The sequence below is a fragment of the Hippoglossus hippoglossus genome, chromosome 5, assembly GCF_009819705.1.
Source record: "Hippoglossus hippoglossus isolate fHipHip1 chromosome 5, fHipHip1.pri, whole genome shotgun sequence".
Taxonomy (NCBI): domain Eukaryota; kingdom Metazoa; phylum Chordata; class Actinopteri; order Pleuronectiformes; family Pleuronectidae; genus Hippoglossus; species Hippoglossus hippoglossus.
In genome coordinates this window covers 19,580,582-19,608,132 of record NC_047155.1, presented here as the reverse complement: position 1 = coordinate 19,608,132, position 27,551 = coordinate 19,580,582, and the positions used below count along the sequence as shown (strand labels likewise).

The 27,551-nt window shown below is 42.6% G+C and overlaps 1 protein-coding gene across 1 annotated transcript in view; it reads right to left on the bottom strand.

Annotated features, from left to right (window-relative positions):
- Positions 1-220: 220 nt before the first annotated feature.
- LOC117761221 (plexin-A1-like) overlaps positions 221-27,551 on the bottom strand; it is a 192,266-nt gene continuing 164,935 nt past the window's right edge. The window contains exons 18-33 of the mRNA XM_034584918.1: positions 27,382-27,475; positions 26,180-26,416; positions 24,271-24,414; positions 22,614-22,848; positions 18,958-19,100; positions 17,281-17,537; positions 14,901-14,967; positions 11,898-12,044; positions 11,310-11,469; positions 10,622-10,725; positions 10,207-10,303; positions 7,798-7,988; positions 5,747-5,916; positions 5,054-5,266; positions 4,053-4,203; positions 221-3,726 (exon numbers count right to left, since the gene is read on the bottom strand). Coding sequence (XP_034440809.1) covers positions 3,631-3,726; positions 4,053-4,203; positions 5,054-5,266; positions 5,747-5,916; positions 7,798-7,988; positions 10,207-10,303; positions 10,622-10,725; positions 11,310-11,469; positions 11,898-12,044; positions 14,901-14,967; positions 17,281-17,537; positions 18,958-19,100; positions 22,614-22,848; positions 24,271-24,414; positions 26,180-26,416; positions 27,382-27,475 — 2,506 coding nt within the window. The 3' untranslated portion in view covers positions 221-3,630. The remainder of the gene's footprint in view (positions 3,727-4,052; positions 4,204-5,053; positions 5,267-5,746; positions 5,917-7,797; positions 7,989-10,206; positions 10,304-10,621; positions 10,726-11,309; positions 11,470-11,897; positions 12,045-14,900; positions 14,968-17,280; positions 17,538-18,957; positions 19,101-22,613; positions 22,849-24,270; positions 24,415-26,179; positions 26,417-27,381; positions 27,476-27,551) is intronic.

The window sequence follows — 27,551 nt, the reverse complement described above, 5'->3', positions numbered from 1 at the left end:
TCTGCCCCCCCCCAGAAGAGCCAGGTAAAGCCAATATTTCCGACATGCATCAAAAGTAAAATATCAAGTCTCAGTGTCTGATAACGACATTTTAGTAATCTGTGCCGACTTTAACACACATAAATATATATATGCATACATATTTATGTGTGTATCCATGTATATGGCATACAGTGCTTCTTCCATTCAAATTAGACATAAAATAAAACCCCAAGTCACATTTTATTTAGCAAAAAATGTTTAATCTCTCCTTGATGCGTGTTTATTTACAAGTAGTAAATCTGCAAAATAGGAAATAACAGAATATTTACACAATGAATGTTAACCTGCAAACTTGTGACAGTCGCTTCAAGTCTGAAGTCTGTAGTATTAAAATTCCTTTTGCCGACTCAGTCTGAAAGTCACTTGCTTTGCGTTTCCAAGGAGCCTATGCAACTTCCATGTTGGAAAAAAAAAAGACCAACCACCACGTTTCCAGAATTGGAGAACAGCAGGGGGAAAAAAACTGAAAACAGAAAGATGCCAAGACTTTGCATTTGATTCCACCAGGGTTTGGAAAGGCATAAGTGTGACTTAGCATGTCTGAAGAGCTGAGAATTAAACATGAGATGCATGGCTGTGTGCTGACTGAGCTCAGACTGGAGGCAGAGCAGTGATCTCCACTTGTTAATTTGCTCTGATTTGACAGAAAAACAGCAAAAAACCTGCAACTCAGTGCGACTAAACCACCTCAATAACACTAGATACAAGTCAGTTATCACAATGGACAGCGCAGGATGAAGCACAGAGAAGGGAAGCTTCTCTAAAGATGAGACCAAATTACAACCCACATGGAGCATGAACCTGAGAATGAACTGAGAATGTCTATAAAGTCGGACACATCACCAGCTGGACCCTGCGGCCTCAGTCAGTTGCTGCAGGGAGCGAGCGGTGGATTTTTTTCTCACTATACACTGAACTCATTCTAACAGCACGGCTGAGCTCTGGGAGCAGCAGTCGTCTATTTCCTGTCCACGTGATACAATTAGAGCACCAAAGTGTGCACGTACAGCAAAAGGTCAGAAGGAAACAACATGTTTAAACTGTTTGTACAGCGGGCTGAGCTTATGGAGGTGGAGGTTTTGCAACACGTTCGGCTGAAAAATAGTCTTCTCTCTTAACCTGGGCAGAGTGGTGCCTCAAAACTGGTTTTCATGATCAAGTCCTGACGTATCCAGTTGAAGTCGGCTGTTGTCGGCTGCACAAAGTCACATCTCATATCTGACAGTAATTCGGGAGGTGTGCTCACTATTCTCAGATGTAACAGGAGATTGTTTTTTTTTTTCTTTCTTTCTGAGGAACCTGGCGTAAAGATGGACAGTGACAGCATTTCTGATCAGCATAAAATAACAGCCCTAAAATCTGATAGAAAAACAAGGTACAAGAGTTAAAGCAGCAAGTCACGTTTCCATCACAAAGACACACACGCTCATCTGATGCAACTATTTCATTTTGATCCTTGAGATCAGGAAATTAAACCTCGAGTTCGGTCAAGTACTTAAACTTTCAGGCAAACCAAAGGAGAATTTTGTCTTCTGTGTACCGTAAAATGTACAATTTACATGTGGAAAATAAAAACAAAACAAACAAAAACAATCTGATTACAAAAGAATGGCAAACAGCTTTTGTTCATCATGAAAAGTTTACAATTTACAAATGAAAACATCAACAAAAACAATTTACAGACCACAGTTTGGTTTTTCGCAAGCAGAAAAATAAAATAATCAGAAAACATTATTTCTCACCACAAATTTAAAAACCATGACTTCAAGACTTAAAAAAAAAAAAAAAAAAAAAAAAAAAAAAAGAAACAAAGAAATCCTCTTAGGAGATCAGTAATAAAAAAAAAGCTTAAGCCACACATGGCAATAGGCTAGTTCTGAAACAGGAGCTGGAGGCTAAGTGGAGGATTACTCATCCTCGTGTAGCTAATGAACGGAGGTGTCTCACCTCTGCATTGTTCCTCAGTCCTCCCCTTATGGATAAAGAGCAATAATCCCTGTCTCAAATAGATAGGTCAGAGGTGGAGAGAGACGCTCACTAGACCTTTTCCCTGCCCCTTTATTTGGGTATTAACATTTAGAAAGTTTAAAAAAAACAACAGAGGCTTTAGGCTTGAAACAGCTTTTCCCACTTTGTTTCATCACTGAGAGGCTCCACTAAGCTCCGCCTGACCTCAGCCTGGCTCCTGCAAAGACGTAAACAGAATCTGAGAGCGCAGAGACCCCGGCCTCGCTCTCACGGGGCCGCGTCAGAAAATGAATGATCCTTCAAGAGATGGGAAACACAAACTCTGCACGGGTGGAATCCTCGCGGTTAGATCTGTCGGCTACGTGCTAAACGGGGCGAATGGGAATATTTCCTGTAGTGCAACGGAGCTACTTCATTGTTCAGTCACAACACAGTGAAGCACTGAACTGTCCCTTCTGCTCGACCCTTGAGGAGAAGAACCAGCCGTGGAACCAGACACTAACGCGATCACGATAAAGCAACAATCCTGCGAGTAAATATTTGGTTTTCTGAAACCAGAAAGATTGCACCAATCGAATTAGGAACAGCAACTTCATGTTTTTCACCGTGACACCATGAATCGTCCGAACTCGAGAAGACCGACAACGCGCGTCGTCTTGCTTCCCGCTAATTTCATCGAGGATCTAAAAATGGGGTCATTACTCAAACAATTCTTTTCAGTCACTAGGCATGTTCATATTTAAAATCATACGGTAGCACATTCCATCTAACAAAATGTCTTTGCACTAAACAACATTCAAAGAAAACATGGCACAGTACAACTTTTTTGTTTCTTTTTCTTTTTTTGTCTACGTTCTTTTGTTTTTGTACTTGAAATACCAAATCATGTTTCATTGATGTATTTTTATTGTTCGTTTAAAATGAAAAGGAAAACAACAAAAATGTTTGCTCCCTAGTCTGTCTTTAAAAACGTAGCTGTATTTATATATAATATCTATATAGTCTTCCTTTGTAACGTTTCTGTAAATTGTGCAAATTCAGCAGTAATACAAGTGGCGAGAGATCAGAGAGTGGGCAGTTGATTACATTTATACAAAAAACAAGAAAAAATCAAAAACATCTGTGACACCCGTTGGAGTCACATGACCTAGAGAGCCTCTGTCCATAGGCTCATCACTGATTGGTCCATCCTGCTAATGATGACACCATATATGGAGTTCCTTTCCGGGCTTCCATTGTTTCTTTCCTGACCATCGCTTTGTCACCACAAAAGTCTTGAAATCAAAATCAAGCAAACCACAGACACCAACATCCACAATAATCAAATGCTGTCAGTTGACATGTTTCTTCACGTATGCATGTGTGAAAGTGTCCGGTGTCCCAGTCTCACCGTATGGGGCCGCACACAAACACACACATACACATGTAAGCGTACACAGGCCCGCCCATCTCTGCCGAACCCCCCCCAGGTTGCAGTATACTGCTTCAGTCCGTTTGCAGTTTGTCTGTATTGTTGGGGGTTGGAGTTTTGTTTGTTTTTCTGGGTGAGAGGAGCGAGGGAGAGAGACAGATGGAGACGAGGAGTGAAGAGAAGGAGAAGATGGAGGCGCTGGATGGTCCTCAGCTGCTCAGCGCCATTGTGTCGATGACTTGCTCCAGCTTGCTCCTCAGTCTCTGTCTCCTCGCCTGCTCGTCCCGCTCCAAAGCCGACAAGATCTGAGGATAGAGGGGAAGAGGTCAGCGAACCTGACGTACATTCTATTTAAAATGCGTCATGTAAAAGCTGGTATTGAATAATGGCAGAGTAAACACAAAGGTTGACTGCTAATACAGGCCAGGCGCCTCAGTTAGCCTCATCATATTTACAATATTCTATTCTTAACCTTGTGTTACTGGAATAACCTCAACAGACCAAATCCATTTTCATCAACACCTGTCCAAATTGTAGGTGTAGTGAAGGTAAGCAGGTAAGATGTGCAGAACAATGAAGGTTAAATAGAAAGCTGCTGTTTGATGAAAATATCCTCTGGCTGATATCTCACCTCGTCCTTGTATTTGACGATGTAGGAGTATATCTCATGAAGGGCCGACATGCTGTTGAACTGGTTGACATGCAGGCGCGACTGCTCTGCCAGGTAGGCACTCATGTCCTGGTCGCTGATGGCTGGCATCCTCGAGATGTCAGAGTAGTACCTGGAGAAACCACGTCAAAAGTTGAAATCTTGACAATTTTATCTTTAATAATAATTTCCCTTCTATATCTGAGAAAAGACCAGCACACATGCAGATATAATTCGCAGTGATGAGCTCTAAAGCCACCCCCAGTAATAAAACAGAGATCAGTGTGAATGGGGCTGCATTTATCACCACAATCTAAGACACTTAGACACTGACATTATTTTATGATTTAAATATTGTCATCCTTTTTTCTAGAGAGAATCAACTCAAGCATGTATGTTTTATGTAAAAGCTGTTCATGTAATGCCCTGAAATTCTGTGACCATTTTTATTTGGGCTCCATTCAGGGAACAAATACTGTACAAATACAATCACACATTCTCAACCTTGTAAAAAGCATTACATATCTTCTCATTTAAAATAAATGCATATTGAAGATCTGACAAAGCTTGGTCTATAGATGTATACTGTAAGCATAACGAATTCTATCATCTGCATAAAAATGTCCTTTGCAGTCATCTACTGAAGCACATGACTAATGTACAAATTAAGAGTGGGCCAAAGCTTGCACCTGGTGGCACACCATTTTTAATCTTGAAACCTTAAAAACTAAATTGTGTAGCATTTAATCTCTGTGCTCTATCAGAGAGGAAGTCCTGAAACAATTTGAAGGATGCTTCATCCAACCCGCCTAGGCCTGATTATTGAGTAGTCAGTAAATAAAGGTCTCAAAAGACTTTTGACAAATCAATAAACAAGGTAATGTTTCTTATTATCAAGAGCAGAGACTACGACATCTATAAGCACAGTCGCTGTTGTGATGATAAACTAAAGGACAAAACAAGTCAAACATTTGTTCATGTACCTTTCCACCCAGTTCTTGTAGTTGGGGATGTCTTTAGCGTAGAGCAGCTTGTTGGAAGGCGAGTCCTTCCCGAGTTTATGCTCTGAGGTTGAACATGAGTCCATGAAGGTCTGAGCCACCACAGATAAGCAGGCGTCTGTGATGCTGTTCTTGTGGATGTCAAAGACAAACTGCGGGTTCTTGATCACATTCACCCAGAACCGCAGCGGAAGACTAGAGTGATCGAGGGAATAAGGTGAAACAGGAGGAAGAGTTGCAGTTAGAAGGACTTGACAAGCTATTAAGGTGCAGAGAGCAGTGCGATGAATGAAGCTGCATACACACACTATGGCTGAACAAAGGAGGCATCTGAGTGATAAAATGCCTGAGGTAGGGGAAATAAGAACACTGTACATTCTGCTGCACTGCCAGTGTGAAAGTGCTGCATATTCACTAACTTACAGTTTTTTTTTAACACTACAGCAACTTTTCTACAACACTAATGAGACACAAAGAAACTTCCAAATGCTTCAGATGATGCTCTTTTACACAGGGTGCACACACACACACACACACACACACACACACACACACACACACACACACACACACACACACACACACACACACACACACACACACACACACACACACACACACACACACTCACTCACTCACTCACTCACTCACTCACTCACTCACTCACTCACTCACCAGTTGCTCTTCCAAGTGTGCCGCACATCAGAGTCTGATATGGAGTGTTTGTCTGCCTGCTCATCCAGGAAGTCAAACATGTACTTGATGGCGAGAGGCAGAGCGCTGCCTCTGTGTGCTGTGCTGAAGATGGTCTCAAACAGGTCATCCACAAACTTCTGGAGCGTACCCTGAGCACGAGAAGCAACGCTGCATTAGTTTGTTTGCAAAAACAATTTGAGTAGAGGGACATACCTTCACTTGTTAAACAACATTTAAATTCACCAGATTCAGATTATTATTTGGATCTTCACCAAATTGCACACACCATAAGTATCAGTCCCCTTAACATGTGTGTTATTTTTTTAATCAAGATTCATGAATCATTCTCTTAGAAATGGCCCCAACACACACCAAAATTGAATGGGTTATTCCTTGAGTCATGCCCCACCCCTCCACACAAGTTTATGGAAATCAGTCGAGTACTTTCTGCATAATCCTGATAACAATCAGACTAAAAAACATACCCTCTTTGGTCGGAGCTAATTAAAATAGAAATAAGTCTTTGACACCTTCATATAACATTGTATTTCAAATGTGAACATCCTTGTTAGTTTCACTTGAGTTACAGCAGCACTAAACAACTGGCGCTGCTGCACAGTCGTGTTTACTGGAGATGGTGTGGCTGTAGGCGATGGCTGTCAGTGGCAGTGCTTTGCTTATAGAACTCCAACTGTCTGTGTTTGTGATGATGACGGGTGTTCTTTGCAGAGTTTAGGATGGAGCCCAATGAGAGTTCACCCTCAGGCTCAGTGTTTTTTACCGTATCATACTCTGGGTTCTGAACGCTCTCTCACTCCTCTGAAGTTAAAATGATTTTATATTTTCCATAAGTGTTAAGGGGGCCGTCTTCTTCGTCTTCAAGCATTCAGGCCACCTTTCACAAAATCTTATTTAAACCAGCCAGAAGTTTAATCTGCAGTTTTGTATTTGTTCACACAGCCACAAATCAGCCTCCAAAATACACAAAGCTGTGGGAGCTGTAATAAATGAGAACAAACTGCAGCGCTCCAAGTTGCCCCCATTGTCTTCCTCTGGCGTGCATGTTAATCATTTCCCAATCGCGGCAGCACTGATGCCTCTAACCTCGCACTTTCCTACCTGGAGCTCCAACAATGGGAATTTAGAGCTAATGAGTGAAACATCGAGGCAGAGGAAGGAGCAGGGTGAGCTGTAGCACCAAGATAGTTCATGTTTGCAAATGAGAGCAAAAGCTTGACACTGTTAGAGAGCTGAGTAGATATTGTTTTTGTTCATTATGTTAATCTGGATAATGTGCATGTTTGTTTCTTGAGATGAGTGTGTCAGTGGAGTTGGGACAAAACACAAGTTTTAAGTTAAGTTACAGTGGAAAGATGAACTGTAAAGAGTTAGGAACAGTTGCCAACTGTCAATGGGCTCACACACTCCAGCCATTTATTCCATTTCTCACATTGTCTTTGGCTTACATTGGATATTGATTATTACTTGGACCCCACATGTGTAAATTTGAGAGAAAGTAAGTCTTGCTTTTGAAGAAACAAATGGGTATATTTCCACATTTCGCATTATTTATTTGTGTCCTTTTTTATTTAGGGCGTAAGTGATGTTTGTGTGGAAAAAAAAGGCAGAAACAAAACAAAAAACTAATATTGTCAATAATAAATTACCATAAAGGCTCATTAACCTGAGTGCAGGTTCGACAGTGTGGTCTGGATGACATGGAGGAATAATGATTACAGCATAAAAGCTTTGGGCCTAAAAGCCCTGAGGCCACCAACAGGGCCCAGTAACACCAACCAAACAACTCAATAGTCAAAGGTCAACCTCTTAATTAAGACACACACACACTCATTCCTGTGCATATGTTTGGCTTTGTGCAAAAGGTTATGAAACATATTAATGAGCTTCGAGACCACCACCAAACAAAGGTCAGTAGGGGCTGCTGGTGGCAGCGGGCAACATGACAAGGCTATGGGTGCTGTGGGGTTGTTGGCCAAAGGTGTGTGTGTGGAAATACAGCTTCTCCATACCTTGGTGGCCAGCAGTCTTGTCAGGTAGATCTCAGAGACCATCTTGCTCCCTCTGTCTCCTTCCCTCTGATCCGAGTGGTCGTGGTTCTTGACCAGATGCCACAGTTTGGTGCCGCTCTCGAGGTCGGGGGTGATCATGGGGGTTCGGGAGCGCAAGCTGTCTGGACTGCTGGCCGTCCTCAGCATGCTCTCTGGAGGAGGATGAGACATGGGAGGAACGGTGAGCGGGGAGGGCCAAAAATAACAGTAAGAAAGAAAAAACAGACACAGAGTAGAACAAGTGTTTTGACACAGTAGTTTGGATTTTTGAATTGAACCATTGAGGGTTCACAGAGCAGAAGAGGAGCTCGGGATGGCTCTCTACGTTCTCCTCGTCTAGAAGTTCAGATGTTGAGATAATGTGCAGGATTGCTACTCTGTATCTCTGTATGTAATCATGTTCTGTCTTACAGGGTTTTTTTCAAGTATATTTGGCTTCGACATAAAGAAAAAGTCCAATCGTATTTGAACTATGATAGTTTAACCAGACATTAGCGTCACTGTAACAGGGCTGAAGTTGCAGTGTGTCTGAACCCAGTTCCTGTGGTTGAGCAGCCTCCACTTGGTGCTGCTCATATTGTCGAGGTGTAATTCATTCAGACTTAATCAGCATTTCAAGGGGAACCAGTTTAAGCAACGCAGGTGGCAAAATACATGAATAAAAAATCTGAGGCAGCTGCAACAGAGCAAAATCTTTGTGTGGAGATGAAAGCATTTCTGAAGGTGACAGCTTCTTCTACTTGCATGTCACTCTCATTCCAGAATAAATTTGTCTGTCACTCTCTCTTCTCTGCCCTCCCTCCCTCCATCTCTCTTTGTTGGACAGTGATCCTGTATTTTGTGACATGGAGCATTACGCTTTCAGTTTGAATGCTTGTCAGTTGTGTGACAAAGCAGGAAAGGATTGAGAGGTTCAAAATGTCAAGAGAGAATTTGGACCAGGGAAGTACAGAGCAAGTGTGATGGGGCTGTTAGTGAGTATTTATGTGTACGTCATCATGAACAAAATCTATTACACCTGGCATTAACTTGTGCCTGTTGGCATGTGGACAGTGTCTGGATCTTTCAGATTTTATAAAATCCTAGGGGGACCATTTCATGAGGACACTTTCCTTTAAAACATAAAAGTAAATCTTTTTTTCTTATCTGTTTGTAACCTCATAGTTGTGCCATGCTGTGCTGTGACAAACCATGGCCCCAGAGAGGAGCAGCATTGGATCAACTAGAATCACGAGTTTGAGGTTAAAGTATCACCCAGAATGCATCATGTTCATGTATCAAGGTGCAGAGCCAACCAGCTGCCTGGGACATAAAAGTACGCTACACCTCGGTTAAAGTTGGACGCCATCGTATCTTGGTCATGCTAATGAGCGGGGCGCCTAAGCACCAGGGGGCGTCTTAGTTATCTCTTTCTGTTAATTTGCAAATGACATAGACAGACATGATACAACCGAACAAGGAGCAGCTCCGGTTGTGTCGTCGTTTTCTGAGCAATCTAACACCTGTTTGTGTGATTTCTTGCTTGGATGCACACATCCATAATGATTTATTTATTAATTTCATAAACTGCTTCCAGCATCAGGCAGAGGAAAGTGTTACTCACCCTGATTCTATATTTCTGAAAAAGTTTCGTACACTTGCCCCACCTCCAACTTTTTCTTATCTTAAGTTAAATCATGTTTTAGATTTCAATCTGTAAATGTAAACCTGACAAGCAGCTATGTGCTAACTATGTTGTAACATGAGTTCATTAATATGACAGTAACTGACAGTTAATCAATATTACACTTTAAAATAAGCCTACATAAAATATATTGTGTACAAATCACATTAAATAATCATTCTAAGGCAGGAAAATAATTAAAGCAAACATATTTTCGAGGGGAAAAATAAGCGTTCCTCTACATTTCAATTGGTCATTGTTTGTTAGGAGGAGGTGTAAGACTTCAAATACTATAAAACTATACGGTGTTAATCTACACAAAGCTTTTATGTGTTTTTTGCATTATACTGTCTACATTACACACTACATAGACAAACCAGGTATAAAAGAGATCAGACAGACTGACTTAAAGAAAGACATGAGATTAAGGGCTTATAGAAACCAGACAGTCAGCAAGGACAACACCAGCTCCTCTACCGTCAAACTGCTGCTGACAGCTGTCGCACATGACATCGTCTTCATATGTATTATCACAAGTCACAAGAAAAAGTTTTTTACTTCCCTCATATGGAAAAACTCTGTTCTACACAACTGTGTGCAACAAAACAAAAAAGACAATACCAGTTATGCAGTTCAGCATTGAGACGCAGACACACAACACACACACAAACCCACACACAGACACACACAAACACCTTCTCTCGTACCGTATCTGCTGAGGGACTTGGTGAATGTGGATGAGTTGGAGATGTTGTAGGCTGAGTTCTGTTTAGGCACCAGGGCAATAATCGAGCCATCTGTCACCTAAAACCGGATTTTAAAAATCAGTCAACATCGCAGAGAACAACAACAGCAAGATTATATTTCAAAGACATAAATTACCACTGTGCTCAGCTTTTTTACTTTTGCTACTTTTCTTAGATACTTAAAAGTGTGAATTATTTTAATGACATGCATCCTATTCTGCAGCCAAATGCAATGTGAAGAATTTCGATAACTGGTGGTGTTTCACTCTCCACCTAAAACTGTGTCAACAATATGCAGCCACATCAATGTGGAGTTGTTGTTCCAGCATGACACAAAGCATCATGGGATTTGTGTTGTGTCTGAGCCGTGAGTTACCTGGTAGTGAGCCAGGGTGTTGAGTCTCTTCCAGTCATTGTCGATCTTCGTGGTGACATCCTCGTCCTGAAGGATGATGCGAGCCATCCTGCCCTGCCGCCATTCTGTCACACACGATAACACACAGAGGAGATACAGGTGAGAACCATTCACAGAACCAGGCCGTTACCATCGTCTTCTTGGTTTGTGTTTGTTTGTAACTGTGTGTTATATCCTGCCCTGTTTGTGTTTCTGCTTATTGTCTTTGTTGCATTTTAAACTATGATACAAAAATAGATAGAATAAAGGAAAAAAGGTTGTGCATGTTTCTTAACTATGAGGGAATGAAGACAGACATGGGGAGTGGATTGCATAGAGACTCTGGATACAATGGCCTCTTTTCAGACACACCAATCAATCTACAGCTAAATAAGGACGCAGATAGTTATGTTCAGTGACCTAATGCAATTTAAAATTAGTATAATTTGCATAATTTAAATGACTTTTTGCTCCTCATTAAAATGTATTTTTGTACAGAATCACCTCTCCTGTCTGAAGGGGCCCCTGCTGTTTAAGAGAGCCCTTGAAACCATTCCCTCTTTCACCCCCTGTAGGAGTGCACCTGTGCTCTGTGTCTTGGTGTGTGTGTGTGTGTGTGTGTGTGTGTGTGTGTGTGTGTGTGTGTGTGTGTAAGTTCCTCCCTCCTTACCCAGGTCCATGTCTGAAGCCTTCGGTCTCTGGGAGTACGGCGTTCCCTTGTACACAGCGTCCAGCAGCTTCTCTTTCACCTGCATCACTGTGTCACAGTTCAGACTCTTCACCGTCACCTCTGGAGCATTTTCATTCTCTGGGTTCACACAGTGCAGCGTCTACAGAGGTAGAGGTCAGAGGGCAAAAGCCACAGTTCATATTTAGAGCAGGAGGTCAGCACAGACTGGGAGCATTAACTATTGATGATATCTGACCTGCAAACCCACACATCACACAGTTTACGATCGATATTTAACTGCAGAGGAGTACACACTGAGCTGTTCGTTATCATTCTTATTCTTATTATTATAAAAGCATTTGATCAGAATCAGAGGTCGTGTTGGTTTTACGCTTGTATTATGTTGAGGTCATGAAGCTCAGAGGATGTTTTATGGAGTTGCAGACAATCAGTGTTGCCAACAACTGCAAAACGGTCTGATTTAGATTACTGGACATGACTACATGAAATAAACTGCATGTGTACATGTGTTAACACTCTCCTCGAGCCCCCAACGTATGGTTCAACTGTCTGTGCGTGCATACTGACCAAAGTCTTGTAGTCAATCTGCTGTCTGATGAGCTTGTCCTCGCTGAGGGAGTAGCGGGCCTCTCCTGTGATGGCGTCTATTGGTCCCTTTTCCATCTGCTGCTTCATGGCACAGTAAAGCATGAAGAGAGGCTCACCGGCACACTCCTGCAAACAGAGGTGGAGGAGGAGGGGGAGAAAGACTGATTGTTAAAATACAAACTACAAATGCAACTGTGCAAGTTTACCAACAGCAAAAAGTGCAAATAGCTTTGTTTATTTTTTTCTAATCTTCTTGATGCCAAACGCAGGCAGAGCGCTGAAGGACGAGGCCATGGCCTGTGTTGGCTAGAGTGCTGAAAATTGACAGGGGGTGACAGACACACACACACACAGAGCGTTGTCTCACTCCCTCATACACACTTTTCTCACGCACTCAAGCCTCTCCCCTGTGTCTCTACTTTGGGAAAAATAGCATTTATAACTCTTCGTGTGTGTGCGTCTATGTGCATGTGTGTGTCTGTGTGTGCTTGCATGTGAAAGTCAGTGAGCAAAAGGGGAGAAATCAGAGAAAGTGTGAGTGTAAGTGAGTGGCAATTGATGGAGGAGTTAATAGAAGGTTAATGACTGAGGGGTGAAAAACGCTTGGAGAAGCACTTTGGTGTGTGAGACGTGTCAAACAGGCAACGAGCGCTGGGATGTTGGGCCCCCTGTCTCTTTCACTCCTTCCCTCTTTCTCTCACTCACTTGTTCTGCTGGCCTGACAACTCAGCACCGCCTGCTTACAACAGCACTTTAAATGCATTATATTAGAGTTTTTTTTTTTAAATGATCTTGATCTCAAACGAACGCCGTTTACCCAATGACTCCCATTTTCTAACATTCAACTTTGTAGCTGGAGGACAGAGGGAGTGTATTGGGAGTCCTGCCGAGAATGTTCATGCATCAACACATGTCAGTCATCTTGCTGAGCTGTCAGATGAACTCTGTGGGATAATCTAGCACTGCCTGCCTCCTATGGAGAAAACACAGCACACAGGCAGATGTCCCGTCTTTGTAGCAGCATACAAACCAGCACTGCATCTCAGCGCTTCTGTCTCCTTTAGTTCGTACCAGTGTGGAAAACCAAGACAGTGCAACAGTGACCACGCACTTTTAGTTTGTGGTTCCACAAGTAAATAAATTGTTCGACATTGACATTTAAGAAAATCTTTATAAAAAGAGTTTTAAGCCTGGAACCAACCAGGTTGATCAGCTATGAGATGAATCCTGACCATAAAACATTATATTTTGAGCAACACAAAAATTTAAAAGGTACAACACTTTGTTTATAATTATTTAAAAAAATTAAGAAACTATGCATCCCATAAAATGTTCCTCATCTGTAAAAAGTACCAGTATGAAATGGGGAGAGAGAATGGGGGAAGACGTGTATCAAAGGTCCGAGTATCAACCAAACCTGCAGCAGGAGGACTGAAGTCTCGGTATGTGGGGCGCCGGCGCGGCCAGGTGAGCTGGTGGCCACCTCATTATTTAGGTTTCTGTCTTTTTACTCTAGTGTCATAATCCCAACATATTAAGTTTACTGTAATAACGACACTGTTCATGTAGTGTCCTTAAACAGTCATCTGAAATTTTACCTGACACATTAGACAGGACCTCAGGAGCAGAAATAGAGTAACCATGTGACTCCTCACACTCTCAAACAAGTCAGTGCAAAGGAGAACAAGTGAACCCTTAGAGCAGGGTAATGGATAAAAGGGTTTTTTTTTTAAGGTAAAAGCTCCATCTCTTTCCTCCCTTTGAACAACTACTTGACCTTTACTCATCTCTATTCACACCTGGCTGAACCTTGAAATTGTTTGAGGCTTTTCTTCTGAAAAAGGCTGGGGAGAAAGAGAGGTGCTGACTTGCAGAGGTTAGATTAAAGCTAGGCTGGTAACCTTGCTGCTAGCATCAGCAAGTCTTTACTTCAATTTTCATTTTACAATTCCATTCATTTCACCCTTCTCACTTTCTGTGGAACTTGTTATTCATTTCAAAAACTTCCTCTCATACCTTTATAACCGCTTGTGCTCCTTTTCCAAACATTTTCTCTACAGTTGTCAACCTTTTCCTGTCTTTTGTTTTTGTCTTGTGTGAAAATCATTAACAGCTGTTGTAAAAGATCCCAAACTGCTTTCCTGGTAACACACTCTCCTGTCTCTGAACCTAACAATGGCCGACCAGTCTCACAAACGAGGCCAAAACACACACACACGTACACTCAAACTTTACACACTCACAAACACAGATGTTTACTGAGACCCCCAGGGGCTTGGCTGGTTCAGTGTCCACCAGAATACCTATCCTGGCTGGGGTTTAAGGCCCCACTGCGAACTGATTAGCTGCAGCGATGTTTGAATGTGCGACGTGTGTGTGTGTGTGTGTGTGTGTGTGTGTGTGTGTGTGTGTGTGTGTGTGTGTGTGTGTGTGTGTGTGTGTGTGTGTGTGTGTGTGTGTGTATGAGTCTGTGTGGAAACAAGAATTTAACACAGTTTAAGCCTCAATAATTCCCTCTGATTCCATATCAGAGAGAAAGCAATTCAAAAAGAGAAAGAAAACAGACAGACAGACAGAGAAATGAGAGAATGCATTTGTGTAAGATCTCTGGCGTCCTCTTTTGCTAAGCCCAAAAGCTCTGAAGGGGGATACACACACACACACTCACACACACACTCACACACACACACACAAACAGTTTTCTGGCTCTGAAAGAATCCAGTAAGGGACACAAAGAGAGGACAGGTTAGTGCGACAGGCTACAGCGATCACAACATGAGCAGGTCTGACTGAACGGAGCTTCAGACTCTGCACATTCCTCATTTTGGAGAAAGCAGAATTTACCACATGAAAGGCTGAGGTAAGGGATAGGTAGTCTGCTGCCTCTGCCTTATCTAATGCTGCAGCTGTGTGTGTGCATGTGTGTGTGTTGGTGAGGCATTTTGCCGGAAAGTTGAGTGTGTGTGTACCAGACAATATTACCTTGAGGAACTTGTAAAGCAGGAAGGTGAACCAGTTGGTGAGCATCTTCTCAGCGACTGACTCCGTCCTGGGAGAGTCATGAAAGGGGAAGAAGAAGGCAATGGGTGAGCGGGAGAGAGAAATAACAGGAAAATATAGGATGACGGTGAAAGGAAATAAACAAACAAACCCACTTGTCTTCATTGAAAAACACAGCAATAAGTATAATTCGCTAACTTCTCTCTTTAATCCCAAAACCTGCCATGCAATGAAGGAAACGTCTGTGAACTAAATAGATACAAAGCTAAGTTGTCATTAATGAACTTATTGCGTCAAATTGGTTAAAAGGCTGAAAGGGAGATGGGCAGTTGTGGCAGGAAGGAAAAAAACACCAAAAAAAACAAAAGAAAAAAGTTTACTCCTCATTTGTCATCGTCCTCAGATTTACCTTCTCACTTTCCACCATCCTCACACAAGCGAGAAACTGGAAGACTGTCTATTTATCCATTCCTTGTTTAGATGAATGAGGAATGAATGCAAACTATCTGAAATTTTAAAAAGACCTCTGCTGTGCTACTGCGTTGTCTAACTAGGCCACGCTGCCGCGCTTGTGGTAAATAAAAATAATTTTGTCATTAGCACAGCACAAGGTGCAAAAGGTGAGGAAAGGCACATTTTGTTGAGCTGTGACAGCATGAGAAGATGTTTTTCTTCTCAACTTTGCACAGAAAATCTGCATTTATGTGACAATGGAGGAATAGTAAAGGAATAAAGGGAAACACGAGAAACTAGGCCAATGTGCTGGTGAATCTTGTGAAGGCCTGTAGCAGGAACACGACGTGAACTCCTACGCTGCTGCGAGCCTCCCTGTTTGACTGTTGAGTGTTGTTTGATGTATGTAGAGCATTGTTTTTTTCATGGCTGTCAGCAAAATACACCGGATGAAAGATGAGGCAGAGCGAAGGATTGGAGGACAAAGGACGAAGCAGACGAATACACCTGGACAGAACACGCTTTTAGGCATGTTGGGATTTGATGGTGGGCGACTTCTAACATCATCATATTTATGCCGGATATGTGCCAGCACCTTTCTTTTCAAAGTTTATAAATGTGCTACAGGAGGAAGGTTTGATGAAGCTTTGCTGTCCACAGACGGCAACTCTGAGTCTATAATGAACAAATCAAACTAAATGAAATCAAGTTGGCCTGTTCTTTTCTTTGCATACAGTATGTCTAAAAATAAAAAAAATTCTAAAGCCCATCTTTTGCAGTAAAAAGACCAAAACAGGGTGAACCATGTGTAATAATTGCCAAGCTTATTAATGCCAGCTCCCGAGGCTGGTGTAGTTAACAGGGACAGCGTGTTGTGACCGTATGCCCCAAGAGGGGATTGGAAAAGGCTTCACACCGGCACATTGACTAAGAATCATTTATTTGATTAGATTTTTAATTAAATATCTCTCCGGGGAAAAGGAGCAAAGAAGAAAAAAAAAACATAACTTTTTTATCATTTAATGTCTAATTCTAATTTATTTGGAGACAGGCCATTCCTCTAATTGTATCTTTCCCTAAATGTGTGGATCTTTTCCTGGCTCGCTGTCTGCTGTAGTTAATTTTTACTTCACTTTTCTCCCTCTTCATCTACTCTGTCTATATATTGAACCTCTCTATCTTCCAAGAGATTTTCTTTCTTCCCCTCCTCCATCTTCATCCTGTGTTTCTACTTCCATCATCATTGCGTCCTTTCTTTCTGACAATCATCACTGCACATCAATGCACATATTTCCTTTTTGCCAATCCTTTGTCTTTCTATTCCTGACTGCCTCACATCTTCTCTCCCTTTGAATTCCTCGACCCCATGCCCCCCCCCCACCTTTCACACTATATGCACGGGGAGAGAGAGACTGACTGTCTCTGCGTCTGACTGCGGCTCCACTGGGAGTGTGTGTGTGCTCAGGGGTGTAATCCTCTCTGACAGGGACAGAATAAAGAGATAGGGACGAGGCAACGCCATACACACAGTGTAAACCTCTAAAAGCTACAATCACTGTTCTCCGCTCACAGAGCATCATCTCCCTATGTTATCAACATGATTAGTGTTTGCTTGGTTTTGAAAGTGCTTTTTCACTGTTATGATGACAGGGGGCAAGGTAAAGAGGAAATAATAAGTAATACAACTTTTTTGTTGCTTTTCCCATTTTTTGAAGGCTTAATGGTCAAGTTACACACTTTCAGTGGGCCGTCACTTCATCAAGACATCCGAACCTAAAAAAAGGCCTGAACACGTTTGACACAGAACCTCAAACTTAAACCCTCAGTGTGGAAACAACGATCTGTGTAGGTGAGACATGTTTTTGTGCAGAGTCAGAGCCATTTTCAGTCTATTTGCAAGTTTTCATACCTCCTGAGTAAGAGCTTGGGGTGGTTCTTGCTCTCCAAGTTTTTGTCAATGAGGTCAGACAGGAGCTGCTTGAGGACACCCGTGGCATACTCCATCTCCCCCTGCAGCGCTGTCATGATGAGGGAGGCCACATTCCCTCTGTCTCGCATGGAGAAGGACCGCTGCGCCTCCAGAGTGCGGATGAAGGTAAGCAAGAAGTGCTTTTTGGTCAGCAGCTGGCCAAACAATGTCAGAGCCTTCTCCACGTTGGCGGGGACCTGGAGGAGGGTCATGGTGGGAAGAAGTGTGAGGAGTTTGGAAGATGGTTGAATGAGGGAAATGCATTCATTTGGTGGACACAGGGAAGAGAAAACCAAATGGAAGCAAGGAACGAGGAAGGGAATAAAGGTAGAATAAGAGACAGGAGTGCAAGGAAGAAGGGAAGAGGTTAAATGAAGGGGCATGAGAGAAAAAGTGCAAATCAAGGGGGAAAAAGGCAGAAAATGAGGGGCAGGTATGCACAGAATTGAGTGAGGAAGAGGCAGATAAAGGGATTGAGAGCAGGATGAAGAGGAGGATGTGGAGAAAAGAATTGGTTTTGAGTTATAGTTGAGAGATGGATTAATGAGCATGTGTGAGAACGAGAAATATCAGATGAAGGGGTACATTGGGAAAAGAGGCACACATTCCCATTCACAATTATATCTGCAATATGAATCTCTCCCTCTCTTTACCTCCCTCAATCCCTCACTGCCCCTCCTTTCCGCCGATTCCCCCTTCGGAGGGAGAGGATCGGAGGTTTGAAGTAAGAATGTGAGCTTCATGCTGTAATAAGAAATTGATCTGCCTGCGAGCGCACTACTGTGGCCTGTGATTGCCTGGGCCATACAAATGAAAATCCAATGGTGAGCTACACTATCGCTTTGGAATACAGTTGATAGCCTGGGCAGATACTGCGCGTCTCAAAGCTCGGTCCCTGCAGCCGCCCCCTTACATGCATGTCAGCACAGAGCAAGTGTGGGTTTCCATGTAACGTCTGTGTGACAGACTAATGTATACACAGGGATGATGGAGTTAGGTGCAGTGTTTTCCCACACACAGGTTTCGTTTGGGCATGCCACCCTGGTATATTAACGTGCACAGGCTGCGTTATGGTGTCCACACAGTTCATGTGAGTTCATGCGAGGTTCATGCGAGTGAGGGAGTATTTCCTCTTGAGGAATGAGCAGCAGCGGAGGGGAGAGTGTTTTATTGAACGTGTGAACATTGCTTTCTCAGGAGCCTCGAACTGGCTCTGTCCTGTAGAAGCAATCTATCACTTGCACCCGGTTTTAGTGGAGCTCAGGCATTGCTCACTCCCCAAAAAAGAACTGTCCCTTCTCTGTATTACATCAAAGTGGAGCTTGGCCAGAAAGAAATCTGGCCAAAAAGTGTTTTTTCTTACTAGTACTGGAATTCTTCTCACTCAGTCCACCTCTAACTCAGCTGAGTCAGAGATGTTACATAGTTTCTCTTCCTTTAAAATAAGGTAATAAGTTTCGTTCCCTGGAAACAGTCCTTTCTTAAAATCTCCTCTTTAAACAGACCATTTATAATCACTCACCTAAAAATGTACACACACTCAGATCAACTTCCATTCATTCAGACTGTGTGTTTAGGTGTGTGTGTGTGTTCAGAGAGCTCTCTACTGACCCGTACCTCCATCTCCTTGAGCACAGGATGGTCCTCAATCCCAGGGAAGAGGACCCTCATGGCGTAGGTGCGATATTCCAGGAAAGGGATTCCAGCTCCGTCCAGCTCCTGGGTGAGTTCGTGGATGTCCGTCTGCAGCTCTGCGAAGGCTGCATGAAAGTAAAGGACGAGGAGATGTGAATGTAATAAGGTTGGTAAACAGATTTCTGACGGGTAAAGAAAACACAGACTTAAATAACAGTGGTGGCACCTTTTCTAATAATCTTCAGCTTGGTGTTATGCATTCTGCATGTGGTGGCCCAACACAAAGCTGCCATTTAATGACACTTTATGACTGAGGCCTGTTAAATTTCCTTTATCTTCCGTTTATCACAAGGTGTAAAACACATTTCTTCATCTGCAGGACCTTGTGGTTTGTATTTAAATGGAAAATAGAAAAAGACTGAATGTATATAGCACTGCTTTAGTTTTGACGCCCACTCAAAGCGCTTTACACAAGTTACATTTGCCCATTCATAAAGCGTTTCTATACTTCTCTTTCACTCAGACATCCCATTCACACACAGCAGTCAGGGGCAATTACATTAATACAACTTCTAATGTTGAGGTTGTTTTCTTAGCTAATAATTATTATTTTTTCAGAATCAAGACTGAAGGAAACACAAACAAAAAGGAAGCAAGGACAGGTCAGAGTGCGCTATACGAGTTAAAACACCTTCAACTCCAGACTCTCCAGCTTTACTTTGACTATCTGTGTCTCCGTGTACCTGCTTTCCACAAACACCGTGCTATAGAAAGGTAAAGGGCAACATTTGTAAAGGTAAGGAAAAGATGGAGGCGGGTGGAGGAGTAGCAGCAGAGAAAAGCAGCAATATGTGACTGCTCTGTGCTGAAGGCGGAGAGAAAGATGGAGGGAAGAAGCAGAGGGAGGACGAAGAGGAAAGTGTTCTGCTGCTCAGTGGCTGGAGGGGAGTTCAGGATGGAATTGCACACATGCAGGAACATGAGCCTGTGAGTGCACACACATTACACGCTGCCACGCCACATGCATGTACTCCTGCAAACACACACACCCACACACACACTTGTCTTGCCCTCAGCCGAACACAACCTCGTGCCCAGATGATTTATGTGAAGGCATGTGTCAATGTTTTCACACATTCTCCATTCTGTGTGTTCTGACCCTACTCTGTTTTCTCCACTGGCTTCACATGTCAAATGTAGAGGAAACAAATGGGGTCAAATCAATTCTCACACTCATATCCACACAATAGTGCCCATAGCGCGTGCTTTTGGTGAACTGCCTCAATTGGATTTTTATAAAACTCCCTTGAGGAGCAGCTATATGGTTCCATTAGCGTGTGTGAGAGTCGGTGTGCCCTGTAGCATCATCCAAAACACACCAACACATGGATACACAACCCAAACAAATAAACTGAAGCCCAGACTAACAGATGGTTTGCGTCACCCCATCCCTCTCTTCCTATTGCACTCTCTCCCTCTCTCCTCCCTTCAGTGTCATCTTGGAGGTCACCTCTCTCTCCCTTGCTATTGCTACATTCCTCCATCTATCCGTGTTTTTTTTCCTCTTGGGCCCTCCATCACTCTCTGCATCTCTAATCAGACTTTTATTCTACACAGTGCACCATCCATTCACTGTTTCTTTTCATCATTCTATCTTTAAAGTCAATATTTTTGCTTTCTGCAACATTTATGTTAACAAAAAGAAGTTCATTCCACCTTCCTACTGTCCATCACTTATTTATCTTCTTTTCTGTCTTCTCTATATTCTAATAACTTCTTCTCTTTTCAATCTGTTGATCACCCATCCACTTCTAAAACCAAATATTTATCTAAAATTATCTTCCACTCTTTATTCACCACAACTTCTCTCCCTGACTTTACTCTTCTCGGTTTCCCCTTCTCTTGTTTTTCCTCTCTCATAATCTTCAAATCCATCTCCCCACTCCCCCTCCTCTCACAAATTGTCCGGCTTATTTATCTCCCTCGCGACAACCCCCTCCCTCCATCCATCCTCTCGTTGTCTTCCAGACAGCGGAGGACAGACAGGGTCAGGGCACCTGGACTCAGCGCCACACACCCCAGCCAATCACTTTGACCCGCTGTGTGATTTTGTGTGTATGTGATTGAAGGTAGTTGCAAAAGAGCAGGACACGAAGAGTTGAGTGTCAGGCGAAGTGGCGTGAGCCAATAACTAAGCAGATGACTGGCACAGTCCTGCATGACTCAAGGAAAGAAATGTGCTGTACAGTTTAAAGAGCACTCCACAGCTCCACAGATTTTACACTTTAAGATTAGTATAATCTCACTAATGATGTCTTCAGGGGTTAATCTCAGTGTGGATTTAAAACTAAACCAAGTGTAGTTAGTCTGGATTGTAAAATTAGGATGTGGACTGTAGTGGATGTGTGCATTTATAGTAGTCTAATAATCTAACTGAATTACCATTTCATTTCATTTTTTTAGCTTGAGGCACAAAACATCACTTAGACACAAACTGCAGTGGCAGTATTTTTAAGAGCTCTCCATCGATGTAAAATGTTTGGACTCGCAATGGAAATAAAAAAAAAAGATCAAAATTGATGCAGCAGGCTCAGTCTTGTCTTTATTACACCTACTCTTCTTCCTTGCCAAAACATGGCTCCTACATTTCCCACAATGCAATTCAACTGGCGACAGTTCGATCAGAGACTCGAGGAGTGATATGTTCGTGGCAGCTCAAGCCTCAAGCTGCCTTGAGTGGAGTTCCCCTCTAACTAACTAAATTTAAAGTGGTTCTTTAATTAGGTCAATTTACTCAATCTGGACATCTGTCAGTCTCATGCACACCTGTAGCAAGGTAGCGAATAGGAAACAATAATGTTGTATATATTCTTAATCTGATTGGTGGACTTCTTCTCCACCTGCTGGAAACAGCAATCAGTGAACCCTCAACAATCAACAAACCTGCAGACCACTTATCCCTGCTATTTACTACAGTAAATATATGTTATTGTTAAAGTTGAGGTTCACTAAAACAGTTGACAGAGTGAGCTGATCTCTATGACCATGGTTATTAATATTCTACTATTTATCCCCATCTCTCTTTCCAGACAAGACAATAGCATCACTGGGCTCCAACTGATCCACACTGTTTCCTGTCCAATGAATATATGCTAATGTGCTGGTGTGTTTGTCCCATCTCTCCCTAGGATTTTTCTATGTCAAACCCCTCCTCTCTCACTATTGGCCACCTCTGTGCCCTGTATCTATCTAACCTCCATCTCGCAGTGTGGATGGTAGTGAGGCTAGCCAGGCGGCTCTCTTGTGAGGTGGAGAGCCAACATCTGGTGGTTGGTTCAGATCAAAGTACTCCTCTGGAAACACACCAACACCCACGCACACATGCACACATGCACAATCACACACCTACACCCACACTCACGCATAGACACCGTTGCCACCTAACAGCAGGGGGACAGTTGGCAGAGTGAGTTAAGGGGGGCTGGGGGGAGCAAAGAGAGAAGTTATTTGGGGAGAAAAGTTAAAATATGAGTATGAGAACCTACACGGAGAATACCAGCATTAGATAAATAACTTTTTCAGAGTTGACCAGCTAGAGTTACAACCTCCTGTTGTGGCCAGATTCTGTCCAAACTCACCTTCTTTGCACTCGAGGGCCACCCTGGACTCCAGGTTGTCCATCTGCAGTTGAAGCCGCTTGAGGGTGCGGTCGGCATCTCTAGACTTTCGCTTGTAGGCAATCAGCACCACTATGATGACCAGCAGGAGAAGGCCACCACCTCCGCCAATACCGATGATGGCAGGCAGGGTGAGCAGGCTGTCTGAGTAGATCTGCAGGGTCCCCGGGGAGTATTCAAAGCCTCCAACACGCACCTAGTAGAAACAAATAAATAGAAAAGTTGCACCCTTATACGTTGAGCAGGTGGCACTGCACATATACACAGAAGAAAATAGCGGGTTTTGTTGGCGTTATATTTGACAGGTTTATTGTAGAAAGCAAGTTAGCTGCTGACACCAACTTTGCAGCTTGTACAATGTCAGAATCATGCACAAACTGAGACATTGTTTTGTCATCAAAAAATTTATATTAATAATAACTTTTCAAGTAACAGTTTCTTACAACAAAGAATATGAAATTCACAAACAATCAGAGCAAAAATAATAATAATAAAGATAATTAAAGTCAGAGACATGCGAAAAAAAAGCTTTTTATAAAGATGTGTCTTAAGAAGAGAGATAAAACAGGTAACCGATTCTGCTAGTCTAATCTCTTCTGGCAGATTGTTCCAAATTGTAGAGGCCCTCACGGCAAAGGCTCTATCTCCTGTGGTTTTCAGCCAAGACTTTTCTAAAAGAGCTACCGAACCGTTCCAAGTCATGATTACAAAATGTTCGGCCTACACCTGGCCACAACTGCTATAAATCCAATATGATAGTAAAAAAATGGCATGCAAGGTGCCAATATTTAATCCCATGTTGCAGTTATACTGGCAAACCAAGCTGTGCTGTCAGGCCAAATGCAGCCTCAAACTACCCTAAAACTATATCTGGGCTACACACACGCTCAACCATATCACATAAAAACAGTTCTGCCTTGCAGAACACGTGAATTAAAAAAAGGGGGATGTGTTTTTCTCCGTCATGTTTTTTTCCTTTTTATTCCATCTTCAACAGGCTTCTGTCTATGAAACACTAAATGGAGGGAGGTAAAAATAGACACAGCACAGACCTCTCACGCCCACTAGCCATTTTTTGGTCTCTATTGAATATCAATACTGTTCAAATCCCAAGGAGGATGGCAGCCAAACGAGACCAATCAAAAGCCTCTAAGACGTAAATACAGTCACAAACACCGCCAGTGGTGTAAGAGACAGGATGTGTGTGTGTGTGCGTCTGTTTGTGTGTGTGCAGCTATGTGAATGGGGGAAGAGATATCTAGAGTAATTTATGAGATTTAGGTCTGATGGATGGGAAGGAAAGAATGAAAAGAATGAATGAAAAGGCAGGAAGTGGATTGACATAAAAAGATGGATGAATAGCACAGCAGAGGGAACTGGAGCTGTAGAAGACATGCTGAAAAAAATGTAAAAGCCAGATGCTCCAGAGGTAGTAAGAAAAGAAGCAAGGAGATGATGAAATAACAGGTACTTAGGATAGAAAACTGTAACTCAGAGGGGTGTGGTGCTCATCTTATAAGGCTTTATATAACTGTATCTGTGTGTAAAGAAGATAGACATAGCACACAATGGGAAAAAGCAAAACAGTCCTGAACAAAATGATTTAAGTTCTACTTACAGTGACTTTGTGTTCTCCGGTCAGGTTAGGCCATTCACACAACAGCTGGCTCTCCGATAGGGTGAGAATGCAGGGTGTCTCCCCGATCAGCACCGTGTAGTTCAGCTTAGCGTTTCCTGGGGCTGCAGGAATTAGGTTACGGCCCTGGAAACAGACACACACACGCGTTGGTTAATTACAGAAGGTTCAAGTCTGAAGTGGTCTCCATAAACAGAATGATGATCACAGGGTACAAATGCAAAAGCACCAACTCCAACTGAGATTTAGTGAGAGAGAAAAATAAACTTGTTTCTGATCACCTGGGAGGTGTCAACAGTTCAGCGACAGTTTTAAATCAGTACTTTAAAACTGCAGGTAACCGTAGCAACAGTGCATCTGTTTGAAGTTGACAGATAATCATTTTCAGAAATTGACCTGCAACCTGTCTGTTTTTGAATTCAAAATGTGACTTTCACTAATTAGATTATTATATCCAAATCTAGTGGCTAAGAGCAGGCACATGTAAAAATGAAGTCCAAAAATGTGACGGCCGTGTGATGGGGTTGTTAAGTACAGTAAATAAATACTGGAGCACACCCCCCTCTCCTCTGCTACCTCTACCTTCCTCTCCTCATCCTAATTCACTGTGCTTTAGGGAGTGGGAGGAATTAATTGCTGACAAATCTTGATGAACATCTAATTTCACTGCAATTATTTAATAGGATGCCATTTCTGAGCTGCTTATTTCTGAAATTCTTTACCCAGAGCATGGTAGGGCAATCAGAGCTTTTCATTATTGAATTATATTTAGAGTTACAGGGGGAGAGAGGCACGATTTTTCATTTCTAAAACTTCCCCCTGATTGGCCAAGGGAAAAAAGGCTTTAGTTTCCCGTGAAATTGCATGATAATTTGCAGCTCACTCCTGAAAGGCTTTGAAGTTCAAGGGGAGAGGTAAAATGACAAAATATAGCGTGGGGTGGGGCAAAAAGCGCTCAGGATTCAAATGTGTACTACCTCTACGGCTTAAGAGCGAACACAGCTATGAGATCTCTCTTCAGAAGTTAGTTGATAGATATCTGAGCAGGTGGCCGAGCAACGTAGGGGTCCATTTTATAAACATTATTTCCCTTTGCAGCTGATTTTAATGCGTGTTTCAGAAAATATTTTTTTCAGTCTCCAAACCCCGTCGGAGACAGCAGGCAGAGAAATAACATCTTTCAAGGTTGAGGCAGATCTGAGGGAAAGATGTGTTGAAAGAAAACTGTCATAGCGAGAGGAAGCAGGGAGGAAAGTGAATGTACAGGAATGTTCGGAGGAAATTATTTCAAATGCCTGTCAGCATCTCATCAGTCGTGTTGGATGCTGAGGTCCCTGCGGCATTTTCCAAAAATAATTATTGGGATTGAGCTTTTAACATAGTTGATAATACTCAACAGTTCTTGCATGCTGCTGTCTTCCAATATTGCTCTTGTAATTTGCCAACTAAATGCTAACATCTTGCTACCCTGACTTTGTGCTGGAGTCCTGGTTAGGGTTTTTATGACATTTCTTTACATCTTCACAGAATGACCTTTGATAAAAAGTTTTGGTACAAAGCCATGACAGAGTCCATCCTGACATCATTCACTTTCACAGACATTAGAAGCATTTTTCTAGTGCATGAAAGAGAAGAGGAGGAGCAGCAGAAATACAATGAGAAAGGTGTCACACAAAAGGAGATAGCAGAAAAAAATAAGACAGAATAGATGATAGGATAGACAAAGAGGAGAAGCACAGAGAGAATGTAACAAGTGAAAACAGAAAAACAAAGAAAGAGTGAAGCAAAGTCAAGAGAAGAATGAGGAGAGAAAGAACCTGATGGATGTAAAGCAAACCCAGGTAGAGACAAGGCCAAAACAGATCAATGCTAAGAGCACGAGGCAATTTACCTTGAGTATGAGCGGCGAGCTGGGCTTCAGCTCTAGCATGCCTGAGGGGCTCAGGGGTTCAAATACGGGGTCTGGGTGGTAGCTGAAAGTCTCGTTTACCACCAGCACAGAGCGCACATCATCCATGACAAAGCCGATCTCATCAGGACTGCTGCCTGCGTCCAAGAAGCCTTTGTCAGATCCGGCCACAGAGGGCGCCAGACACACCATCACGGTGTTGTTGACCACCGTACAGTTCTTCAGAGGGAGATAGAGAGAGGAGGAGGGCAGGTGAATTTAAGAAGAAGAGATCAAATACGTTGAACAGCTAAATTCTTATTAAAACCTTTCCACCTCATTGACACTGTTGCAAAGAAATTAAAAACAATTTTGCGTTTCAAATTATTATTCTAACAAATTCATAATCATGAATATATAATGGCAGAAACAAAGTTATGTGATGTGAGTGCTTAAATGTCTCAGTAATAACGAGGAAGAGGAAGAAGCTGGCTTAATAACATCAGTGTTGTAATCAGTGTTGGTATCATCTGGAAATCCCCTGTGGTGTTTGACACTTAAATCAGTCACCGAAGAACAAATTAGGCTGTAATGACACACAGTGGAGCAGAAGAGGTCAGCCACTCGCTGTTAACGATAACACGGCCCGGCAAAAGAGACCTCTGCATAGTTCCACTGTATGTTAGCCTCTTACATTATGTACTATACGTCACATGCTCACACACGAAGGAGAACAGAACAAAATCATATTTGTAGGTGTCAGACATATTAACGAAGGGGGGACAAAGGGAAAAAGACAGGATATTTTTACTTTCAGCTAAGAGCGCGAGTGTGAGAAAGGTTAGCTAAGCCCTGTGGTGCTAGGTGAAGAGAGGGGGGATTTGCCAGAGCCGCTTTATTGCTGGTTGACATTTCAAAGGTTAAACTGCTAAAAGGAAATTCAACATCAAAAACAAACAGAAAATGGGCCCTTGGCTGGTTGACCGGCGGGTCAAACGTGTGCGTCTGTGTGAGTGTGCCTGTGTTTCGGGAATGTGTGTGTAGCGTCTGCAGATCAGTTTTTCCACAGAGAGGAAGAGGGAGACAGTAGTGTGAGAGAGAGAGAGACCTCTGTGTCTATTTTGGTCTTTCTACTCCAGTCAAGTCACTGCACTTTGTTTTGTCAACTAAAAACTGTGTGCGGGTGTCTGGATCCAACCACTCACATTTTCTGACTTGGCAGATCCGTACTTGGCTCTCATCCTCGGCTCCTTGATAGTTGCCAGATTGGTCCCAGTAATGGTCAACATGGTTCCTCCGCTAAAAAAAAGGCAACAAAACAAATTATAGAGAAAATCAAGACAAACATACAATGGTACCAGGAAAAAAAACATGT